Genomic DNA, 21,830 nt, shown 5'->3' on the forward strand with positions numbered 1-21,830 from the left:
AAGAAGAGCTCTAAAAATAAACCAGGAAATTCTAGGCTGGTGAATCTGACATCAGTAGTGGGTAAGTTATTAGAAGGTATTCTGCAGGACCGGATATATGAGCATTAGGAGAGTCTGGGACTGATTAGAGATGGTCAGCATGATTTTGTACATGATAGGTCATATCTGACCAATCTTATGGAGTTTTTCCAAGGACGTTACCAGGAAAGTTGATGAAGGCAAGGCAATGGAAGTTGTCTACATGGACTTCAGCGAGGCATTTGACAAGGTGCCGCATGAGAGGTTCGTCAAGAACATTCAGTCGCTTGACATTCAAGATGAGGTAGTAAATGGAATTAGAAATTGGCTTTTGGGAGAAGCCAGAAAGTGGTAGTAGATAGTTCCCTCATTAATTGGATGCCTCTGACTAGTGGGATCGATGCTGGGTCTGTTGTTGTTTGCCATCTATATCAATGATTTGGATGATAATGTGGTTAACTGGATCAGCAAATTTGTGGATGACACCAAGAGTGGGACAATGGAATTTGGGAATACAGATCCATAATTCATTGAAATAGCATTACAGGTAGATAAGGTCGTAAAGAAAGGTCTTGGCACATTGGCCTTTATAAATCAAAGTATTGAGTACGGGAGATGGGATGTTATGTTGGAGTTGTATGAGACATTGGTGAGGTGTAGTCTGGAGTATTGCATGCAGTTTTGGTCACCTCTCTGCAAGAAAGATGTAAGTAGGGTTGAAAGAGTGCAGAGAAAATTTAAAGGATCTTTCCGGGTCTGGAAGACCTGACTTATAAGGAAGGATTGAATAAGTTAGGACTTTATTCCTTGGTGTGCAGGAGACTGAGGGGAAATTTGATAGAGGTATACAAAATTATGAGGGGTATAGATAGGGTAAATGCAAACAGGCTTTTTCCACTGAGGTTGGGTGAGACTGTAATTAGAGATCATGGGTTACGTGTGAAAGGTGAAAAGTTTAAGGGAAACATGAGAGGAAATTTCTTCACTCAGAAGGTTGTGAGAGTGTAGAATGAGCTGCCAGGCCTGTGCATGTGAGCTCAATTTCAACGTTTAAGGGAATTTTGGATAGGTACATGGATGGGAGGGCTGTGGTCCGGGTACTGGTCGATGGGACTAAGTTGTTTAAATCATCGAACATGGACTAGATGGGCTGAGGTGCCTGTTTCTGTGCTGTACTTCTCTATGACTATTAAAGATTAAATTGTATGGACAGATTAAATCATGGATTTTGAGAGAAATGAGAATGGAGTGGCTAATTAAGATTACTTGTGCAAGTGGAGGATAAATTCTGACAAGCTGGATTAATTCTGTGTACTACTTGTCATTCCCTTTGGTTATACAACTGTGACATGCTTGGGAATCAGCAATTGGGTAATCTTTTGTGTTTACTTTGTATTGCCTTGTAAATTTGTATTTTTAATTAAATATCTCTTTTTTTTTTAGCCAGATGAATTGTATTTTGATGAAGGGGACATACTTTATATTTCAGATAATGTAAGTTTTTCTGATCAGTTTTGCATTATTTAGACTGTTTAAAATACTTGATGAATCATTTTCCCCTAGATTTTTATTTTTAATTATAACTTTCCTTTTAAGAGTGATCCCAATTGGTGGAAAGGCACCTGCAGAGGTCGAACAGGATTAATTCCAAGTAACTATGGTAAGCAGAAGAATAGAGTTTTTGTATTTATTTCCCTAGCACACTAACTGATAGAGCTTGCAGAGAAAGGCTCGAGAAAGTCCAAAATGTTGAGCAGTTCCCTCTGGAGAGGTGATGATTTAGAAGTTAAACCCATATCATAGATAAATCGTTTCCTTCCAGCTTAGCGTGCAAGATGCTGTGGAATTTTTTGTGATGATTTAATAAGTTGAGAAAAAAATAATACTTTTTTTTATATTGAGAAGAATAATTCCCATATTCTGTCCACAGTTGCTGAGCACGTAGAGTCAATTGACAACCCATTACATGAAGCTGCCAAACGTGGTAAGTATGTCAGCAGAAGTCAGTGCTAAGTATATGCTAAAATTTCTACAGTGGAAAATGTAATCACTAAGATGTTTTGAAGGCTATTTAAGACCTACATTTTCAGTTCTGATTCCTAGTAAATCTCCAGAGTGTTTTCTCTTAAAGTTTATTAAGAAGATTCAAGATTGTTTAATGTTATTTCCAGTAAATGTGTGTAAAGTGTATAATTGTTACTGCAGTTCTGATGTAGCACAAAAAAACCACGATAAGAGAAAGAATACAATTTAAAAAAAACACAATAAATATACATACACAAAATAGCTTATATACATTGATTGTATGTACGTAAAGTGATGCTAGGTGCGTGTGTGTTTGTACATACTGTAAGGTGACTGACAGTTAATGATAAAGTGGTGGTAGGGTAGATTAATGGATAGTATGTTAATCAGCCTTACTGCTTGGGGAAAGTAACTTTGTATGAACCTGGTGATCCTGGTGTGGATGTTACACAGTCTTCTCCCTGATGAGAGTGTGGTAAACAGTTGATGAGCAGAGTGGGTGGGACCTTTCATGATATTGCTGGCCTTTTTCTGGTACCTTTCTGTATATACGTCCTTGATGGTGAGTGGGTTGGTGCCAGTAAAGCATTGAGTAGTTTTGACTACCCATTGTAGAGCCTCCCTGCCTGCTGTATTGCTGTTTCCATGTCATGCAGTGATGCAGGATGTTGGGATACTCTGTACTGTGCATCTGTAGCAGATTGTGAGTACTGATGTGCACAGTGGAGAAAATGAAAAATTGATCACAAAAATTGTGATTAAAAACTGTATTCATGGTGTATTTTTGCAAACACTCACAATACGTACTGCCTTTACTAGGATCATTGTTCTGTGCTTTTACCACACGCTCTAACTGATATAATGCAGTTATGCCTGCTGGAGCTATAAGTGTCAGATGATAAGAATTTACCATTAATGCACTTATCATCATGGTGAGGCCCATCATGCGTAAAGCCCTCCCAACCATTGAGCGCATCTACATAAACTACTGTCGCAGGAAAGCAGCATCCATCATCGTAGACTCCCACCATTCAGGGCGTGGTCTCGTCTCGCTGCTGCCATCAGGAAGAAGGTACAAGAATCTCAGGACTCACCATCAGGTTCAGGAACAGTTACTACCCCTCAACCATCAGGTTCCTGAACCAAAGGGGATAAGCTCACGCAACTTCATTTGCCCCATCACTGAAATGTTCCCACAAGCAGTGGACTCACTTTCAAGGACTCTTCATCTCGTGTTCTTGATATTTATTGCTTATTTTATCATTATTGTTTCTTCTTTTTGCACTTGCACAGTTTGTTGTCTTCTGCACACTGGTTGGTCGCCCTAGTTAAGTGGTCTTTCATTAACTCTGTTACTGTTATTATTCTGTAGATTTATTGAGTATGCCCACAAGAAAATGAATCTCAGGGTTGTATATGGTGACGTATAAAACTCTGCATATGGTGACTTTGATAATAAATTTACTGAACTTTGGTCTAGCTTATGTCAAGGTAATGGAAGATCTACCCAACAAGAGAAGTGTGGTCTTGAATATACTTGAACAGTCTGGGTAGTCAGCATACTGGATTGTTAGTCGTTGTTCTGGCCACTCCAATTTTCTACAGAATCCCAAAGACTTGATCTGAAGTATTTACTTAATATTGAACTACATGGTTTAATAATCTGCTGCATAAATACGCCAGCATCAAATTTGAAACATTGAAGCTAACTTTGGTTTGGAATCTCTTTAATTCACTGCACTGTTTTGTGCACTTTATGCAGTCCTGGGTAGGTCTGTAGTCTAGTGTAGTTTTGTGTTGTTTTTTATGTAGTTCAGTATAGATTTTGTATTGTTCATGTAGCACCATGGTCCTGAAAAATGTTGTCTCATTTTTACTGTGTGCTGTACCAGCAGTTATGGTCGAAATGACAATAAAAAGTGACTTGACTTGTCTTAATTCCCAATTGCTTCACTGTAGGAGTTTTGCAGTGCTAAGTCTTAATCTACTGCTTGCTTACACAAGACTAAATGATAAGGATGTAGAACTGCACCACATAATTTTAATCAACAAAATATAATGGTCATAGATGTTTAAGAAAACAGAACCTCATAATAGAGCATCTTAGATAACGAGAGAGATGACCAGACAAAGTGGCGGAGGCAGGTACGTTGATAGCATTTAAAAGGTACTTGATCAAGCATCTGGATAGAAAAGGTTTAGAGTGATATGGATTAAATGAGACTAGCTTGGATCGGAATCTTGGTTTGCATGGACCAGTTGGGCCAAAGAATCTGTTTCTGTGCTGTATGACCCTGTGAGAAGAAAAATACATTGTTTTCATTTAAATGCGCTCTGCGGTAGAGTAGATTTATATTAAGTGACTGATTCCTATTGCCATTTCTATTTGCTGTTAAAACTTTTCAATATGAAGTATCCTTTCAACATTTCAGGAAATGAAAGCTGGCTAAAAGAATGTTTAGATAACAGAGTTGCAGTGAACGCTTTGGACAAAGCTGGAAACACAGCTCTCTATTGGGCTTGTCATGGAGGACACCTGGGTAAGGTTCTTTTGCTGTCTAAAAAGGATTCTTTGTGTTATTATCATTGCTTTTAGTGTGTATGGTAAATTCAGCATCTTTGTTTGGGTGCTGAATCCCTGCTATGGTGGTAATAAAACAATCTGTATCAAAAGGCTTGTCTGTCGTCTTTGGCTTGCAAATTCTTGGCAGTACCCTTACATAATGAAGTATTTTAGAATTAAGGAAACCAATTCTCGCAAAAAATTACCAAATATAGATTTATCAAACGTAAGTACATCAATTGATTTGGTTAGATACATGTTTAATTAAAAGTGAAGCTTAAGTGAACCTCAAAATTGCAGTAAATTATTTATAGGGATTTATTAACCTGTCTCTTCAAATTTTGTGTTTTTCGTCATAAGGCTGAAAGTAGGTTGTCAGACTGAAGCTTCTGAAATTAATGCAGAGTGAATCATATTAATATTGATTAAAATATTATTTAAATACATAAAAACTAATGCTAGAGATTGATTGACGATCATATTTGTATAATCATAATTGTTTTTTGGTTAGTGGAATTTTATGGATTTGCAGTGCATTGTAATTTTCTGGTTCTGGCACTTTATTCCACTAAGATTTTTGTTAGACATTTAGTTCCCTCTGAACTTAATGTTATGAACAAGTTTACTTCCAAGTTTAAATAAAGAATGAGCACTTCTAAAAAGAAACTACAGCGATCAGTTTTTTGCTGCCCGCAGACATCTAAAATTAACCAAGTGCCTTCTATTCCTTCCAGGCCATAAATGTTTTTCTTTCTTTCTTTTTAAATCTTTTTATTGAATAAGTATACAAAAAGGTAAGCCATATAAACATTAATACAATGTTAAAATATAATAAAATTCCAGAAGGTATCAATACCAAAAAAAATACTACAATGTAATTTAAACATAAGAAACCAAGATAACATAATAGTACACTAAATTTTATATATATCAATAGAAAAAAAGAAAAAAAAAACCCCCAAAAAAAACCCACCGTGCAACTAACTAAAAGCAAAGCAAAGCAATGGGCTAACTTGAAACCAAACAGAGTTAAACTTAAAATCACGTCCTCAATCCCGACCTCCATTAAAAACAGTGAAAAAAAAACAAGAAGGGTATATATTACATTAAATGAAAATATCGAATAAAAGGTCCCCAAATCTGTTCAAATTTAAATGATGAATCATAAAGGTTACTTCTAATTTTCTCCAGATTCAAACATAAAATCGTCTGAGAGAACCAAAAAAAGGTAGTTGGAGCATTAAGCTCTTTCCAATGTTGTAAAATACATCTTTTCGCCATTAAAGTAAGAAATGCAATCATTCTACGGGCTGAAGGGGAAAGATTACTAGAAATTTTAGGTAGTCCAAAGATAGCAGTAATAGGGTGAGGAGAGATATCTATATTTAATACCTTAGAAATAATATTAAAAATATCTCTCCAAAAAGTTTCCAAAGTAGGGCAAGACCAAAACATATGAGTTAAAGAGGCTATCTGCCATAAATGTTTTTAATGTGCACATGTTTTCATTAACATTTATGTAAAATTTTAAATACTAGTTAATATCCCAATCACTGAAACAAAATAGAAAACTTGATATTTTTTGTCTTTTAGTAGCTCGTCTTGAAAGTTGAGCTTTCAACGCCTGAGTTTTCAGGTACCTGGGCTAACTTTACTAGCTCTTTGCAGAAACTTTAGGAAAACAAATTGACATCTTTACACACAAAATGATTAGATAACAAAATGTTGTACACAAAATAGAAACTTTAAAATTTGCACAATATTTGGAAAAAAATATTCAGATTGTGCATAATTGAAAGTACTGTTATAAAAACTTGGGAGGAAGTTTTTGAATATGGTAAATAGCAAGGCTGATATGAAGTGGCGACTTCCTCATAGACTCTAGACTCTAAATGGCCTTAACAGTAGTCTAAGTAAAATCCAAATTAATTTGCCAGTAGGACCTTAAAGTATTCTTTGAACTTGGTTTAATGTAATCCTCTAATTCACTGCCCCAAACAGTAGGTTAGCACCAGATGGCCATGTACGACGTGTGTATGAGAAGCCCTTGCAGAATTGTAGTTGGTTGAATCCCAGCAGCACCCAGTGCAAAATTGCAAGTGATATTGTCACTATTGTTCAGCAGTAAGCTTTCCAGGATGAAGTTGAAAATTACAGCAATAACGTTAACTCTGTTCTTGTTCTTAGCTGTTTTAAAATTTAACTCAGCAGCTGAGGCAGCATCTATGGAGAGGAATAAACAGTTGACACTTCAAGTCGAGACTCTTCTTCAGAAGGGTCTCAACCTGAAACGTTGACTCTTTGTTCCTCTCTGAGCATGCTGCCGGATCTGCTGAGTTCCTTCAGTATTTAGCTTATGCTGTTGCAGAGCTGAGTTCCTTCAGTATTTAGCTTATGCTGTTGTAGATTTCCAGCATCTGCAGTATCTTTTGTGTTTAAAATCTAACTGTTGGTTTTGTTCATTCTGTCCAGGAATAGTGAAGCTTCTGCTTTCTCAGCCAAATATTGAATTAAATCAGCAGGTACGACAATTGCTTAACTTGAGATTTATGTCAGAAATATGAAACTAAAAAAGTTTTTGCTAATTAGTAGTTTAACAATTTTAACTCAATAGAATAAGTTTTGGAGCTCCAAGTACCATGGCAATCAGAAAATATAATGGCTTGCCATTAATATAGGACAAACACAACTGGAGTCATGTGCCTTACTTTTGTGTTTTTTAATGCATTGGCGAACGGAATTTCATTACATGTAGCAGTTCTCACCAACTCTTTTAGCACTAAAGTAACTACAACATCTTGAATGAAAAGATGATTGAGGAGTTTGAGGGTTCACTAGTGCAAAGTGGAATGACTGAGTTTTTAAACAGTGTAACAAGTAATGGTTATCAATACCTCTGCGCTAACTGCCCAAAGAAAATGAGTAGTGAATTATATTTTTAAAAATTGTCTTTGCTTTTCCTTTATTTCTTTCTTAATCCAATGTAAATGTTTTGATCTTCAACTCATTTTGCTGTGTTTACTTCCTGGTTTTCTGTTTCTCTTAGTGTATTTTAGTCTGATAGTTTGACTATGTTCCCTGATATCCTTCCTGCTCACAGACTTCACAGATACCCTATAGAATGAGCTACATTAGATTAGTGGTAGATTGCGAAAAAATTGCTAGAAATCTTCATAGACAACTTCCCCAGCCCGCAACCCAAAAAAGCCACATTAGTGCTACATTTGGAATAGCCTTGACACTTTAAGTTGTATACATTTGTGTAAATTTGAGGTTGTTTTATATTTGCACAGAATAAACTGGGAGACACAGTCGTGCACGCTGCTGCATGGAAGGGATATGAAGATATCCTGGAGTTGTTGCTTTTGAAAGGTTAGCCTTGAAAATATCTTCAAGTACAATATGTTAAATTGTTATTTTTATGGAAGTTATTCTGTCATATCCACTTTTTATCGACTGCTTTTCCTTGTTTGCATTTTGCAGTCTTTTATCAACTTTGGTCAATGCTAAATGCTTTTCTTTGCTACACTTTCCAACAGCAATAAACAGGTAATAAGAGTGTCGTGTCTTCAATTCATAGAAGCCGATCTGTTTATCTACCTTTAAGAGTGGATGATACTTAAAAAATATTTAGAACATTCTTCTTGTCTCACCCTATCTGCTGTTGTATGCACCTTAATGACTCTCTACCACTAAAATGCTAGCTTAAGGCTTATCAACAAGCTAATTATTTGATGAAGATTTTAATAGTAATTGAAAGAATGCACATATTCTAATACAGTTGAAATTAATGTTGCCATTTTATAAGTCTGCAACAGCTTAAGTCAAAAATGTTGGGAAATGACTTGAAGTTGGCACAGACTAAGTGTAGATTATAACTGGAGTAAAATTATAAGGTGCAGGGCATTTTGGATCATGTGTATTCAGTTCAGTTTGTGAGGTCATGTATTTGTCCTTTCTTAATATTTTATAATATTTAATATTATTATATTTTTCTCCTGAAATGGAAAAGGTGACATCAATTTGTGATGCTATGCAGAAAGAATCTCAACAATGTAGACTGAGGTACTAGAAACTTGCCACTAGAAGGATGGGGGTAATTGCACCATGATGGCTCAAGTTATTTCCATAGTAAATACATATAAAGCTACAACACAGAGTAGTTTAATATCAAGGAACAATGACATAATAATAGGAAGTATTATAGATGGATTTTTTGTTAAAAGCTCTCAATTCTCTTAGTGCTGAAATAAGTTTTGACTCAAGGACAAAACTTTGTCTCATTGACTGACTGTAAAGCATTATTGTCTATTCTATACATAGGTGCAAGAATAGATCTGAAAAACAATGAGAAAAAAGTGCCACTTGATATGGCTATCAATCCGCAATGTTCTTCTCTTCTTAAGAAGAAATCTGGTCAAGGTAAGATAAGTCAATGCAAGACTCTCAACACATAATCTTACACTGACTGCGGGCACTGTTTGTAACTTGGAAATTTGTGAAACATCTATATTCAGTCCTGTGGTAATATTTTGATTTCATTGATGCAATAAGGGGGAAGTACGGGGTCATCCCTACTTTCAACTATTGCCAAGAATTGTAGTGTTCTTCGAAGTGACCAGGTATTTTTTTTTAAAAATCTTGATTTTTATCAGAGATGAAAAAATAGGATCTCTCCCCAAGTCCTATCAGAAAATATTGTACATTATGCACTTGTGTCTTGATAACGCCTGTCTTGAACCAATGTCACTTTGGCAACTTGTACTCATTTCAGCATTTTGCTGATCCCTTTCCATAATTCCCATTGATTTTGAAGGGAGAAAGATTTTTATGGGCTGATTAGTTATCAAAGCTATCAATTTCTAAATAAAAAATAAAGCATAATAATGTTTAGAATATATTAATAGTGATACCTGATTATGTTTTCCTTTAATATTTTCCTTTCAGCCAATATTTTGCCATACCCAATTTTACTATTTTCCACTGTTTTTAGTTCCAGAATCAGTTTTCTTTGAGGAATTTTATCAAAAAGCTTTTTGAAGATTTTCTATAGTTGATAGCTTTAAACTGTTCACTTGAGAAGCTTGACCATCAGTATCTTTCTCTTCGTAAAGCATATATCTGTTAGTCAGGAGCTTGCAATGTTCCTAATTTGATTTTGAGACTGAAGTGCGTTGTTCTACCAGTTGGGTTTGTGGTTGCCTGAGTTAGATAAACTGCAGCCACAATCTTTTATGAAAAGAAATGTTGAGCTGATTTTTGCTGAGAAATCTTTTAGTGCTGCCCAGAATTAGCAATATATTGTCAGGCAAATTTCTGTGAGCCACTTCTTGCTGATCTTTAGTCAGCTTCAGTTCACTATTGAATTATTTTCAAAGACTAGTAAAGAAGTAAAAACATGTTGCAATTAAGCTGGAGAACCTACCTGTTGACCTGGCGCAAGAATGGCACCATTAATTTTAGTAGAGAGGAACGACTGTGAGGGATACCTTGGTTAATTAATATTCTTGAAATTAGCTGAGTTTAATTAAATGCTCAAGTCTTCTAAGTGATTTAATTTTAATGTATTTTTATTTTTTAATTGCTTTTTTAATGTCTCAATATGTGTTGTTTTCTCCTGGTAGGGATTAGTTTTTAGATCCAAGTGCTCCTGCCACGTTTTGTCACCCTGCAACCTTATCCTTCAATCTCTTTGAATTATGGAGGACAGCATGTGTATAAATGTCTCTCTCCAGCAGACTTTATCATGATCATCATGACTCCAGTATTTCTACTATTTTTTAATGTTTCTTAAATGTACATAGATTTTTTTGTGTTCTATCGCTGAGCAGCAGTGAACTATCTGATTGGCCTATCAGAGTTCTCTTTAGGAACTAGTTGACTTGATCAGCATTTCTGATCTGGCTATTGTTCATGATTGCAATGAAGAGAAAACGTTCAGAGTTTAAGATTAGATTGGCTTTATTTGTCACATGTGCATCAAGATTGAAACAAATACTGAAACCTGTCATTTGTGTTAACGAGCCACAGTCTGAGTGTGTGCTGTGTGCTGTGTGCTGTGTGCAGCCCAGAGTGTCACCATGCTTCCAGTACCAACATAGTGTGCCCACAAGTTACTAACACTAACTCGTACACCTTTGGAATGTGGGAGCACCTGGAGGAAGCCAACATTGTCACAGAGAGACCTTACAAACTCCTTATAGAGAGTGGCAGGAATTGAACCCCAATCCTATGAGTCATTGCACAAACTGCTAATCCACTCTCCCGTTCTTGACCGCTTTAGTATTTGGCAAGTTTGATGTTTTTCTTTGCTGGCTGCCCCTATTTTTCTGAGTGACTGATTGGCATGTGTTCCGCATACACCTCGCTGTTTTCTTGATATTTGATAGCGTTGTGGTATATTGGTGTGGTGGTGTAGAACGGCCTCACCATTTCGAATCTGGGGGGGCATCGCCAACAAAATAGCACTGACGGACTAAGATGAGGCATGTATTTATTTAATCTGCAGGCCAGGAGTCACTGTGGGATGTCTGCTGCTGACAAGAAGTTCATATCCATAATGTTTTCTTGTTTTTAATAAGTTTGGCTGAATTTCTGATCTGATTTGACAGTCCCTAATGCTGTATCTGTATCTTTTTTGAATACAAGAAAAGTTATTTTCAGTGAATGTTAACTTTATTTTTAACCAATGATTTGACCTATTAGTATTTTTAGAATCTTCAATTCTTTGCTAATGTTGTTGCAATACTAAGATAATCAGAAAAGTATACTTGGGGTAGTTGCTATTACTAAGGAGAAGGTGCTTGGGAATCTGAAAGGTCACCTAGGCCAGATGGGATATACACCCCAGGGTTTTGAAAGAGGTACCTGAAGAGATTGTGGAGGCATTCATCATAATCTGTTAAGAATCACTAGATTCTGGAATGGTTTAGGAGGAATGGAAAATTGCAAATGTCTCTCCATTTGCAGAAGAGAGGAAATCTTAGGGATGTAATGCTGATGCTTTGTAAGGCATTGGTCAGACTTCATTGAGCTGGCATTGAAGAGGATCCAGAGGAGATTTACGAGAATGATTCAGGGAAAGAAAGGGTTAATGTCTGAGGAGCATTTGATGGCTCTGGGTGTGGACTCACTTGAGTCTGAAGAATAACTGGGGAATCCTTATTGAAACCTATTGAATATTGAAAGGCCTAGGTAGAGTGGATGTGGAGAGGATGTTTCTATGCTGGGTGAGTCTAGAACTAGAGGGCACAACTTAAGAATAGAGGGATGTCCATTTGGACCAGGGATGAGGAAGAATTCCTTCTGCCGGAGAGTGATGAATCTGTGGACTTCATTGCCACAGATGGTTGTGGAGGCCAAGCCACTAGTTTATTTCAAGCAGAGGCCGATGGGTTCTTGATTAGTGAGGGTATCAAAGGTTATGGGAAGAAGGAAGGAAAATGGGGTTGTAGGGATGATGATAGAATGCTGGAGCAGACTTGATGGGCCAAATGGCCTAATTTCTATTCCTCTGTCTTATGGTCTTTTACTGAGACATTCCTTGCAGTTATGTTTATCATTTTTAAAAAAAGGACTCAGTGTCCACATGTCATCTTGATCCAGTAAATAACTAGAAGAACAGCACAGAGACCAATTCTAAGTTTGGGGTGGATCTTTGTAAATTAATCTTGGATTCATATACAATACATAAAATGAAATCAAGTTTAATTTGGAATTCAGAATACAAAACATTGCACAAGTCAGTAAACCTGTTTAATTGTGCTGTAAAACTGAGGAAAAAAAGAGCTAGCAGAAATACCAGTTTTGTGTCTACACCTTAAATAAATGCACTACTTTCAAGTTCAAGTTTATTGTCAAAGGAGCAGAATTAGGCCATTCGCACCATCAAGTCTGCTTTGTCATTCCATTATGATTGAAACCCACTCAACCCTGTTCTCCTGCCTTCTCCCCTTTGACACCTTGACTAATCAAGAACCTATCATTCTCTGCTTTAAATATACCCAATGATTTGACTTCCACAGCTGTCTGTGGCATTGAATTCCATGGATTCACTACCCTTTGGCTAAAGAAATTCCTCCTTCATTTCTGAGCCTACATTCTGAGGCAGAGCCCTCTGGTCCTGTGCTCCCTTACTATAGGAAACAACTCCACATCCACTCTATCCGGGCCTTACAATATTCGATAGGTTTCAATGAGATTCCCCCCACCCACCCCCAATTCTTCAAAACTCCAGCAAGTTCAGGCCCAGAACCATCAAATGTTCCTCATACCTTAGCCCTGTCATTCTTAGGATCATTCTCGTGAGCCTCCTCTGGACCCTATCTAATGCCAGTACATCTTCTCTTTGATAAGTGGCCCAAAAGTGTTCACAATACTCCGTGTGGTCTGACCACTGCCTTATAAAGCATCAGCATTACGTCCTTGTTTTTATTTTCTAGTTCTTTCAAAATGAATGCTAAAGTTGCATTTGGCCTCCGTACTACTGAGTCAACCTGCAAGTTAACCTTCAGGAAATCCTGCACAAGGACTCACAAGTCCCTTTGCACCTCTGATTTTTCAATTTTCTTCCTGATTAGAAAGTAGTCTACAACTTTATATCTTCTCCCAAGGTGCATGACCATACACTTCCCTACACTATATTTCATCTGCCACTTCTTTACCCATTCTCCCAATCTGTCAAAGTCCTTCCGCAGAATCCTTGCTTCCTCAACACTACCTGCTTCTCCATTTATCTTTGTATTGTCTGCAAACTTAGCCTCAAGGTCGTCAATTCTGTCATTGACATATCATGTGAAAAGAAGTTGTCCCAACACTGACCCTGTGGAACAACACTAGTCACCGTCATCCAACCTGAAAAGGCCCCATTTATTCTCGCCCTTCGCCTCCTTCTAGCGAAGTTGAACAACAACTTGGCTGTGTGACATTGTTTTCTAGGTGGGACAGGACAGAGTGGAGGGCTGAGGATACAACATCATTAGTGCCTCAGTGTGAGTGGTAGGGTCCACTAAGCTAGGAAATAGCATTTAGCTGAAGGCAAACCTCTCAGTTCAATCATAATCATATCCTCCAACAGTTTTTTTAAAACATTGCTCTGACTCCTGCAACATTTGACTTCCTCCTGTGCTTACATGAGATGCAGAACTAATATGACAGGCAGTCCCTCTGCTGGTGTGTGAAGTGTCACTGACAGCATCTTTCTCTATTTCGGGCACTTGCTTTTATCTCTGTGTATTTCCGGTAACAACGGGATATCAAGTGGTGTATCAACTGTCCTTTGCTTCTCTTTATCTAGATTTGATTTTAATGTGGTGAGAATTATTGATGGTAGAATCTAACTGTAGGGAAAGAAAACTGTGTTCAAAAGTCGACTGAGCTCCCAAGTACTTCAAACATTCTCAGTGAAATACATTTATAAAAATGTTGTTACATTTTTACAATTGTAAAACAGAAGTAGCAGTAAATTCCATTATTCTTTCAACAGAATTTGCAAAACGTATACAATTCAATTCTTGCAGTCCCTTGTCAGCAAGTTTTGTGACTCATCTTCCCTTTTTGGTAGGAACCAAGTAAAATAAATATCACAAAAGTCTGCGTGCTTCTGTGCACTGTGGATCTGCCACATAACTGACTGATTAGATATTTGCATTGAAGTGCAAGAGTACAAGTGTAAATGCAATCAGTAGGCTGATGAGCAGCACTGTATTGTATGGAGGGGTGGATGGCAGGCTGATGGTGAGTGTTGTATTACACTAAGGGGAGGACGGTAAGCTGATGGTGAGTGTTGTATTACCCTAAGGGGAGGATGTTAGACTGATGGTGACTGTCGTATTACACTAAGGGGAGGACGGTAGGCTGATGAGCGCAAGTGTGTTTCCTGAGCATGGAAGAGACTCATCCGGCTTGGGCTGTGGTGTTAGCCTCTCCATCCCCCAACTTCCCCTTGGCACCACCGACTGACTTATGGGAACGAGCAAACTCTACCGGTGTAGTAGAAAATTGGAAGGAAATTTTCATTCTAAAGGAAGTCTCGGGTCTCATTGAAAACCACCTGGAAGAACTGCAGAACAAAATTGAACAGTATTTTTCCTCTCTTTCAACACAAGTGTATGACTGGGTGAGGGGCCCTTTCTCTGAATCTTCTGCTTAGCCTGAGAACTTGATTTTGAGAGTAGAGGAAGAACTTCATGAGCTGCAGTCTGATTATGCACTAAATATGAGATTTACTGACCTGCCCCAGACAAGTTATGGATTTCTGCAAAAGAAGTGTATCCTGCCATTCATAGGAAAGCAATGAACATTTTACTGCAGTTTTCAACTTTTTACATGTGCGAGCAAGCTTTTTCTTGTTTAACTAGCATCAAGAGCAAGGATAAAAATCGTCTCATTTCAGTTGAAATAAATGATGTTCATTTTCTTTTATTTTTTTTAATCACGATCTCTTGCAGAACCCCAGGTTCCCGGGGAACTCTGGCTGAGAAATCCTGCACTAGTCCACAGCTACACTACTATAAGGAATGTCTATTGTTCCTTCCTGAGATCGCATTTTGGCAAGTCGGATCATTTGACTGTACTCATGCTGCCTGCATAGAGACAGAGCCTAACAAGCAGGGCACCAGATGACAAGGCAACTAAGAGGTGGTCATGTGAGGTTGAGGAACGGTTACAGGTTTGCATGGAGTCAGTGGACTGGGCCGTGTTCAAGAACTCATCTGAGGACCTGAATGACTATACCATGGTCATTACGGACTTTATTAAAGCAGCTGCAGATGAGTGTGTCTGCATGAAATCACTCAGGGTTCTCCCCGATCAGAAGCTCTGGATGAACAATGAAATCTGGAACCTGCTGAGAGCCAGATCAGAGGTATTCAAGTCTGGCGATCAAGAATGCTACAAGAGATTCAGGTATGATCTCCGGAAAGCCATCTCTTGGGTGAAGTGGAGATTCTGGACTAGACTCAAATCACAAGGGATGCTGGACAGCTGTGGCAGGGTTTGAGTGCCATATCCTCTTAAAAAAAAGTTTTGTGACAGCGGGGACTGCAGAGCTTCACTTCCAAATGAGCTCAATGCCCTCAGTGCTTGCTTTGACCACCAGAACAAGGAGGAACTATTGCACACCCCCATATCCCCTGATGATCCCTTGGTCTCAGTATCTAAAGATGATCTGGGGGCTGCCCTCAAGTGAGTGAATCCAAGGAAAACATCCGGTCTGGACGGAGAATCTGGCTGGGTATTGAAGACCTATGCTGACCAACTGGCTGCTGTATTCACAGGTATCTTCAGTCTCTTGCTCTGGCAGCGTGTGGTATCCACCTGCTTCAAGCAGGTTTCAATTGTACTGGTACCCAGGAAAGAGTGTGGCTACCTGTCTAAATAACTATCGCCCAGTGGCACTTACATCCACGGTGATGAAGTGTTTTGAAAGGCTGATGTTGAAGCATATCAGCTCCTGTCAGAATAGTGACTTGGATCTGCCCCAATTTACCTACTAAAGAAACAGGTCTACAGCAGATGCCATCTCATTGGCTGTTCACACAACTATGAAGCATCTGGACAGCAAAGTTGCATACATCAGGATGCTCTTTATCGATTACAGCTCAGCATTTAACACCATCATCCCCTCAAAAGTAATCAGTAAACTCCCAAGACCTGGGCCTCAGTATCCTGTTGTGCAATTGTACCCTGGATTTCCTCCCTTGTAGACCCTAGTCAGTTTGGATTGGCAAACACATCACCACAACTACAATTTTCATCAGCACAGGAGCACCACAGGGATGTGTACTTAGCCCCCGGTCTATTCGCTTTACACCTATGACTGTGTGGCTAAGTACAGCTTCAACACCATATACAAGTTTGCTGATGACACCACTGTTGTGGACTCTATCAAAGGGGGTGATGAATCAGCAAACAGGAGGGAGATTGAAAACTTGGCTGAGTGATGTAATAACAACAATCTCTCAATCAGTGTCAATAAGACCAAGGATGTGATAGTAGCCTTCAGAAGAGGGAAACCAGATGTCCGTGAGCCAAACAACAGGAATTCTGCAGATGCTGGAAATTCGTTAGTCCTGACGAAGGCTCTCGGTCTGAAACGTCGACTGTACCTCTTCCTAGAGATGCTGCCTGGCCTGCTGCATTCACCAGCAACTTTGATGTGTGTCCATGAGCCAGTTATTATCAGGCAATCACAGGTGGGGAGAGTAAGAAACTTTAAATTCCTGGGTGTTACCATCTTAGAGGACCTGCCCTGGACCCATCATGCAAATATAATTGTGAAGAAAGCACAACAGCACCTCTACTTCCTCAGGAGTCTGCAGAGGTTCCGTATGTCATCAAAAACCTTGGCAAACTTCTATAGGTGTGGGTGGAAAGTGCGCTGACTGGCTGCATTATGGCCTGGTTAGGAAAAACCATTGCCTTTGAGTGGAAGATCCTACAGAAGGTAGTAGATTCAGCCCAGTACATCATGGGTAAAAACCCTCCCAACCTTTGAGCACATCTACATGAAACATTGCTGTAGAAAAGCAGCATCTGTCATCAAAGGTTCTCTTTTGTTGCTGCTGCCTCAGGTAGAAGGTACAGTTGCTTCAGGACTTGCACGACCAGGTTCAAGAGCAGTTACTATCCCTCAGCCATTGGGCTCTTGAACCAAAGAGGATAGCTACACTCATTTAAGGACTCTGTTATATTGTTGTATGGATGGATGGATGTTATATTGTTATTTCATGCTCTTTATTGCTATTTATATATGCATTTACAGTTTGTTCCTGTGTACAGTTGTTGTTCTATAGATTTGTTAAGTACACCTGCAGAAAAAGAATCTCAGGGTTGTATGTGGTGGCATTTATGTACTCTGATGATAAATTTGACTTTGAACTTTGATATCAATCAAAACTGTGTTCCTGATGGCCACATCCCCTGTGCTCGAAGTCCTACACTTACTTTCCATTAACCAATGCCTCGATTTTTAAAGGCTTCGCCCTTGATTTCAAACCTTTCTATGGCTTCATACCTGTGATTCTCAGGTTGTTGTCATTTGCTCCACTACTCTTGTACTCTACCTACTATGAACTTATTGATCAACTTTTAAGTTCATTAGTAATTGCATCAAGCCCTTAAACTCTACACTTCCTCTCTAAGTATCACTAATCCTTTACCCTTCAAGCTTTTAGTCATCTAACCTATTACTTCTTCATATTGCTAACTGTAAAATTGCACTAGCTGATGCTTCTGTGAAGTTCTTAAGGCACTGTGTCACACTGAGGGCACTATATACATAATAGCTTGTTGAATACAGGCAGTCCCTGGGTTACGAACGAGTTCCGTTCCCGAGTCCATCTTTAAGTCGGATTTGTACGCAAGTCGGAACAGGTATATCCGGTATTACTTAGCGTCAGTTAGTCAAACGTTTGTCTTAGTATATAGTGTATATTTTACCTCTCTATGCATATAAAACACTTAAGAAACATATGTATTTCAATAATTAAATCAGGTCATTGCTTAGTAATACTTGTAGCTGTCATCGGGGCAGGGCCTTTCACATGCTCCATTATTCTCATTTTATCCTTTAAAATTGTTCTGATCATTGACTGACTGTAGCTTAATGCTTTTCCAGTGACTGGTGTTTCACTTCTTTCTGATTGCTTGATTATTTCCACTTTATTTTCAATCGTGATTGTTTTCTGTTAACGGAACAGAAATACTGCGGATTCAGCAGCAGCGGGTCCCGTGCTGCCCCGGGTCCTAAAGTCCACCCGCACTGAGACAGGTTAAATGGGACAAGTGGGGGCGGTGCTGACTGGAAAAGTCGGTGGGGGGGGTTGTCAGGGTGTATTTTGCTAAGAAAAATTTAAGCCAAATACAAAGTTACACACTCAACACAGTGTTAACGGCAACGACTTAAGATGGTGAACGGCGTCATGATCCGACTTAAAATGGCGGCCAGCGTTCTCCTCCCTCCGTTCATAAGTACAAGTTGTTCGTAAGTCGGACGTTTGTAACTTGGGGACTGCCTGTATTACAACTCGAAACACTGAAATACCCACATGATAATCAAGTTAGAATAGATTTCCTAGCAAAGCCTTCAAGGGTGGCTTAGGAAGAAATGTGAAGATGATTTTTACTTTCTGTGACTTCAGAAGAGATCATCAATAATGACTGGAAGGCTGCAAATTTAATACCAATATTAAAATGGTAATATATACAAACCTAGGATTTGTATATTGGGAACCAATAATGATGGGGCCAAAATTCCAAAGCTCTTTTGACATCACTACCTTGGATCTAAAGAGCATAAAATCTGAAAGATTATTTGAGGAGATCAAGGCTACATCATTCTTGGCTCACTCAATCTGACTTCAGAAAATATCAGTAAAACCCTTACAGACAATTGTCTGAAGTGATCAAGATTAACAGAATAAATAACAAATTGGGTACCTGGATTCAATACTAGTTTAACAATAGAACTATGATAGGTTTTCCATATTAAAGATCAAACTTTTGTTTAAAAGTGCCAAAAATTTACAATGTAAATCATAAAATAAGAAAAAATAAATGATTGAGAATAAGCTGTCACTAAAAATCCATGAAAATGTAGAGTTGTACATTTGATGCAGGGCTGGTGGAAAAAATGGTTGACGCAGAGAACAATTTTTCACCATTCTTGGGTGTATTAATACCCTTTGAAAAATGAATCTCTTCATTTCAATAGAACTTCAATCTACCTTAGCAATACCACAAATGATATAAAATACAGAGTGACAAGCAAAATAAGTTTACTGTAAGATTTTTAAAATCTCACTTGTCTGAACTTAATTGATAGAAGAAGTGGATTTTATTAATCCTGTTTCCCTGAACCCATGTTAGTTACAGGGTGAACTCCCAATCTGCGTTATTGTTGTCACAAAAAAGAATTAGTGACCTCTGATCTCAAAGGTGTTGCATACACCTTGATTCTTTTGCTTGTGGAGATTAAGATCACAGTCACTCTCAAATTCCTAACTTCTAATTTCTTGCTGATGATCTCTACTACATGTCAAATTTCCCATTAGGGCGGTCATCCCGACTTCATGTTGATGGAGAGGAAGTTTTGTCTACTTTATCTTCAGCCTATACTGGTAGGCAGAGTCTGCCGTGAGGTAACCTTACGTTGCAGCTCTCTGCAAGTGCTGTATTTAGGGACTGCATTTATGTCACTACACAAGTCCTGGTTAGAGAGTCTCTGTAGCACCATCTCCCCCCAAATCCCAACTCTTGTACAGCTAACACGGCTCCTGTGGATACAACCCTTTACCAACCTGTCCAGGTTCCTCTGACTCCCACAGGAACATGCTCCCATCACTGTAGCATCCATTCTGTAGTGACATAGACCTTGAGCTGGAAGATTACTGCTTGTGTATGTCTGTATAAGAGCAGGCTGCCAGGATCATATTTACTGTGTTTCATGCTGTGAACTGCAAGACATTGTAATAAGTCAATAGGAAACTCAAATGCTAAAATCAGCAATGTCTATTTCAGCACAATATTATAAAGAAAAATTCAATAACTGAACTTCATTTCATTTTGAAACTTCCACTAAGAGCTATGAGTAATACACAGCACTATAATCCCAAAATAAACAGTTTAGAGCAATTTCTAGGTTATGATTAGAATTCTTATTTTAAAACTCCACTCTTAATAAAACTAGCCTTTAGAAACTAGTCTTTTTATTTGTTGCCTTTACTAAGCACGTAGCATTTCTAGAACTGTTGCTTATGACTTCATGTGTCATAATTCTTAGAATAGATCAAGCCCATTTAGAATGGGCTCCTATTGTGAATAATTTCCAAGTAATAGAGCACAAAAGCTTATACTTCCTGTCCCTAGCCATTTCATCACTATATTTCTGCTATGTTGTTTTTAAAATGTTAAATAAAACAGATTCTTTTAGCAGTGTTCAAAACTGAACTCTGAGAAAACGAAGATTCAGTGCATGGAGTTAGACTTCAAAGAGCATGATAAGATTGGCACTCAAACTTCTCGACAGGGTTTAAGAGGAAGCAAAAATATGAGGGGAAGGAGATTGTGATGCTATACAAAAGTTCCCATGGGCAGAACTTTAAACTAAAGATATAGCGTTAACTGAGCTGAGAGAGAAAAGTAATGATGAAAAACTAGTGCTGTATGGAATTAGTCCACAACATGATGCTTGAGATAGAAGGAAATAAATTTTAATTTTCTATTAAGATAAATTATATTACTATGAAGATTATTTTATGCTCAGGCAGTAATCTGTTTAATGGTAATAATTGATATTAAGGAGGTAAACCTGCGTTGCAGCTCTCTGCAAGTGCTGTATTAATCAATAGCATTTACAAAAACAACGATGACAAACAACCAAAGTGCAAAAGACAGACTATGCCAATAAAATAATACTGAGAACATGACTTAGATAATGGGTGAATACGTCATTGAAGCAGCAGTGATAGGTTCAGTAAAGTAAAGAAATTTTAGAAGTTACGAAGTAGAGAAATTGAATCTCAGAACAAGTGGAGTAACCAAAAATGTATCTAAGGGATATGAATAAAGGACTATGGTACAAATAAGCACTGTAGGACAAGAGAATTGCCCAAATTGGTGAAAATTGGAAGGAAAGAGTAATAGCACTGACAGAGTGTACTGTTCATGAGTTGAATCTCATGTTGGAAGTCATAGTGCAACTACAGAGTAGAAGGTTTCACTTCTTGGTATATTGACAAAACTTCTGAAACCAGGAGAAGGCAGCACGGAAGGGAGAATTTCACATGAATTGAAACGGAAACCACAAATTAAAGTAAAATTAGAACATAAAAGGAAAGGATGTAAATGGAATTGAAAGGAAGAAATTCAGGAAAGTGAAAAAGTTCAGGCAAAATTATTGACATTTGAATGACCGTAAAAGGCTGCTTCAAACTGCAAGAGAACAGCATCAAATGGAGAAAGAAGAAAAATAAACTTAATTTAGCAAGGAGCTTTTTTCCAAAATAAAAGTTATAAATATATTACAGAGAAATGCAGAAAAGAGAAATAAGAACCGAAGTTCCAAAATCAGATGTCAAGATTGTCTGATGTTGTGAACGTACAAAGAAAAATAAATATCAAATTGGAGTGTAAAGGAGCAAAAAGAAAATCTTAAAACCGTCTCATCAGATAGCCTCGTCCATTGTGTTTGCTGTTAACCAAGTCTCAATGCAACAAACTATTA

The 21,830-nt window shown here is 38.1% G+C and overlaps 1 protein-coding gene across 1 annotated transcript in view; it reads left to right on the top strand.

Moving 5' to 3' along the window:
* The window catches only part of ostf1 (osteoclast stimulating factor 1), a 50,734-nt gene that overhangs the window by 22,681 nt on the left and 6,223 nt on the right, over positions 1-21,830 (top strand). The window contains exons 3-9 of the mRNA XM_063068757.1: positions 1,462-1,512; positions 1,615-1,678; positions 1,949-2,002; positions 4,476-4,583; positions 7,079-7,128; positions 7,900-7,978; positions 8,930-9,028. Of these exons, the coding sequence (XP_062924827.1) occupies positions 1,462-1,512; positions 1,615-1,678; positions 1,949-2,002; positions 4,476-4,583; positions 7,079-7,128; positions 7,900-7,978; positions 8,930-9,028 (505 nt within the window). The remainder of the gene's footprint in view (positions 1-1,461; positions 1,513-1,614; positions 1,679-1,948; positions 2,003-4,475; positions 4,584-7,078; positions 7,129-7,899; positions 7,979-8,929; positions 9,029-21,830) is intronic.

Source organism: Mobula hypostoma, chromosome 16, assembly GCF_963921235.1.
Source record: "Mobula hypostoma chromosome 16, sMobHyp1.1, whole genome shotgun sequence".
Classification (NCBI taxonomy): domain Eukaryota; kingdom Metazoa; phylum Chordata; class Chondrichthyes; order Myliobatiformes; family Myliobatidae; genus Mobula; species Mobula hypostoma.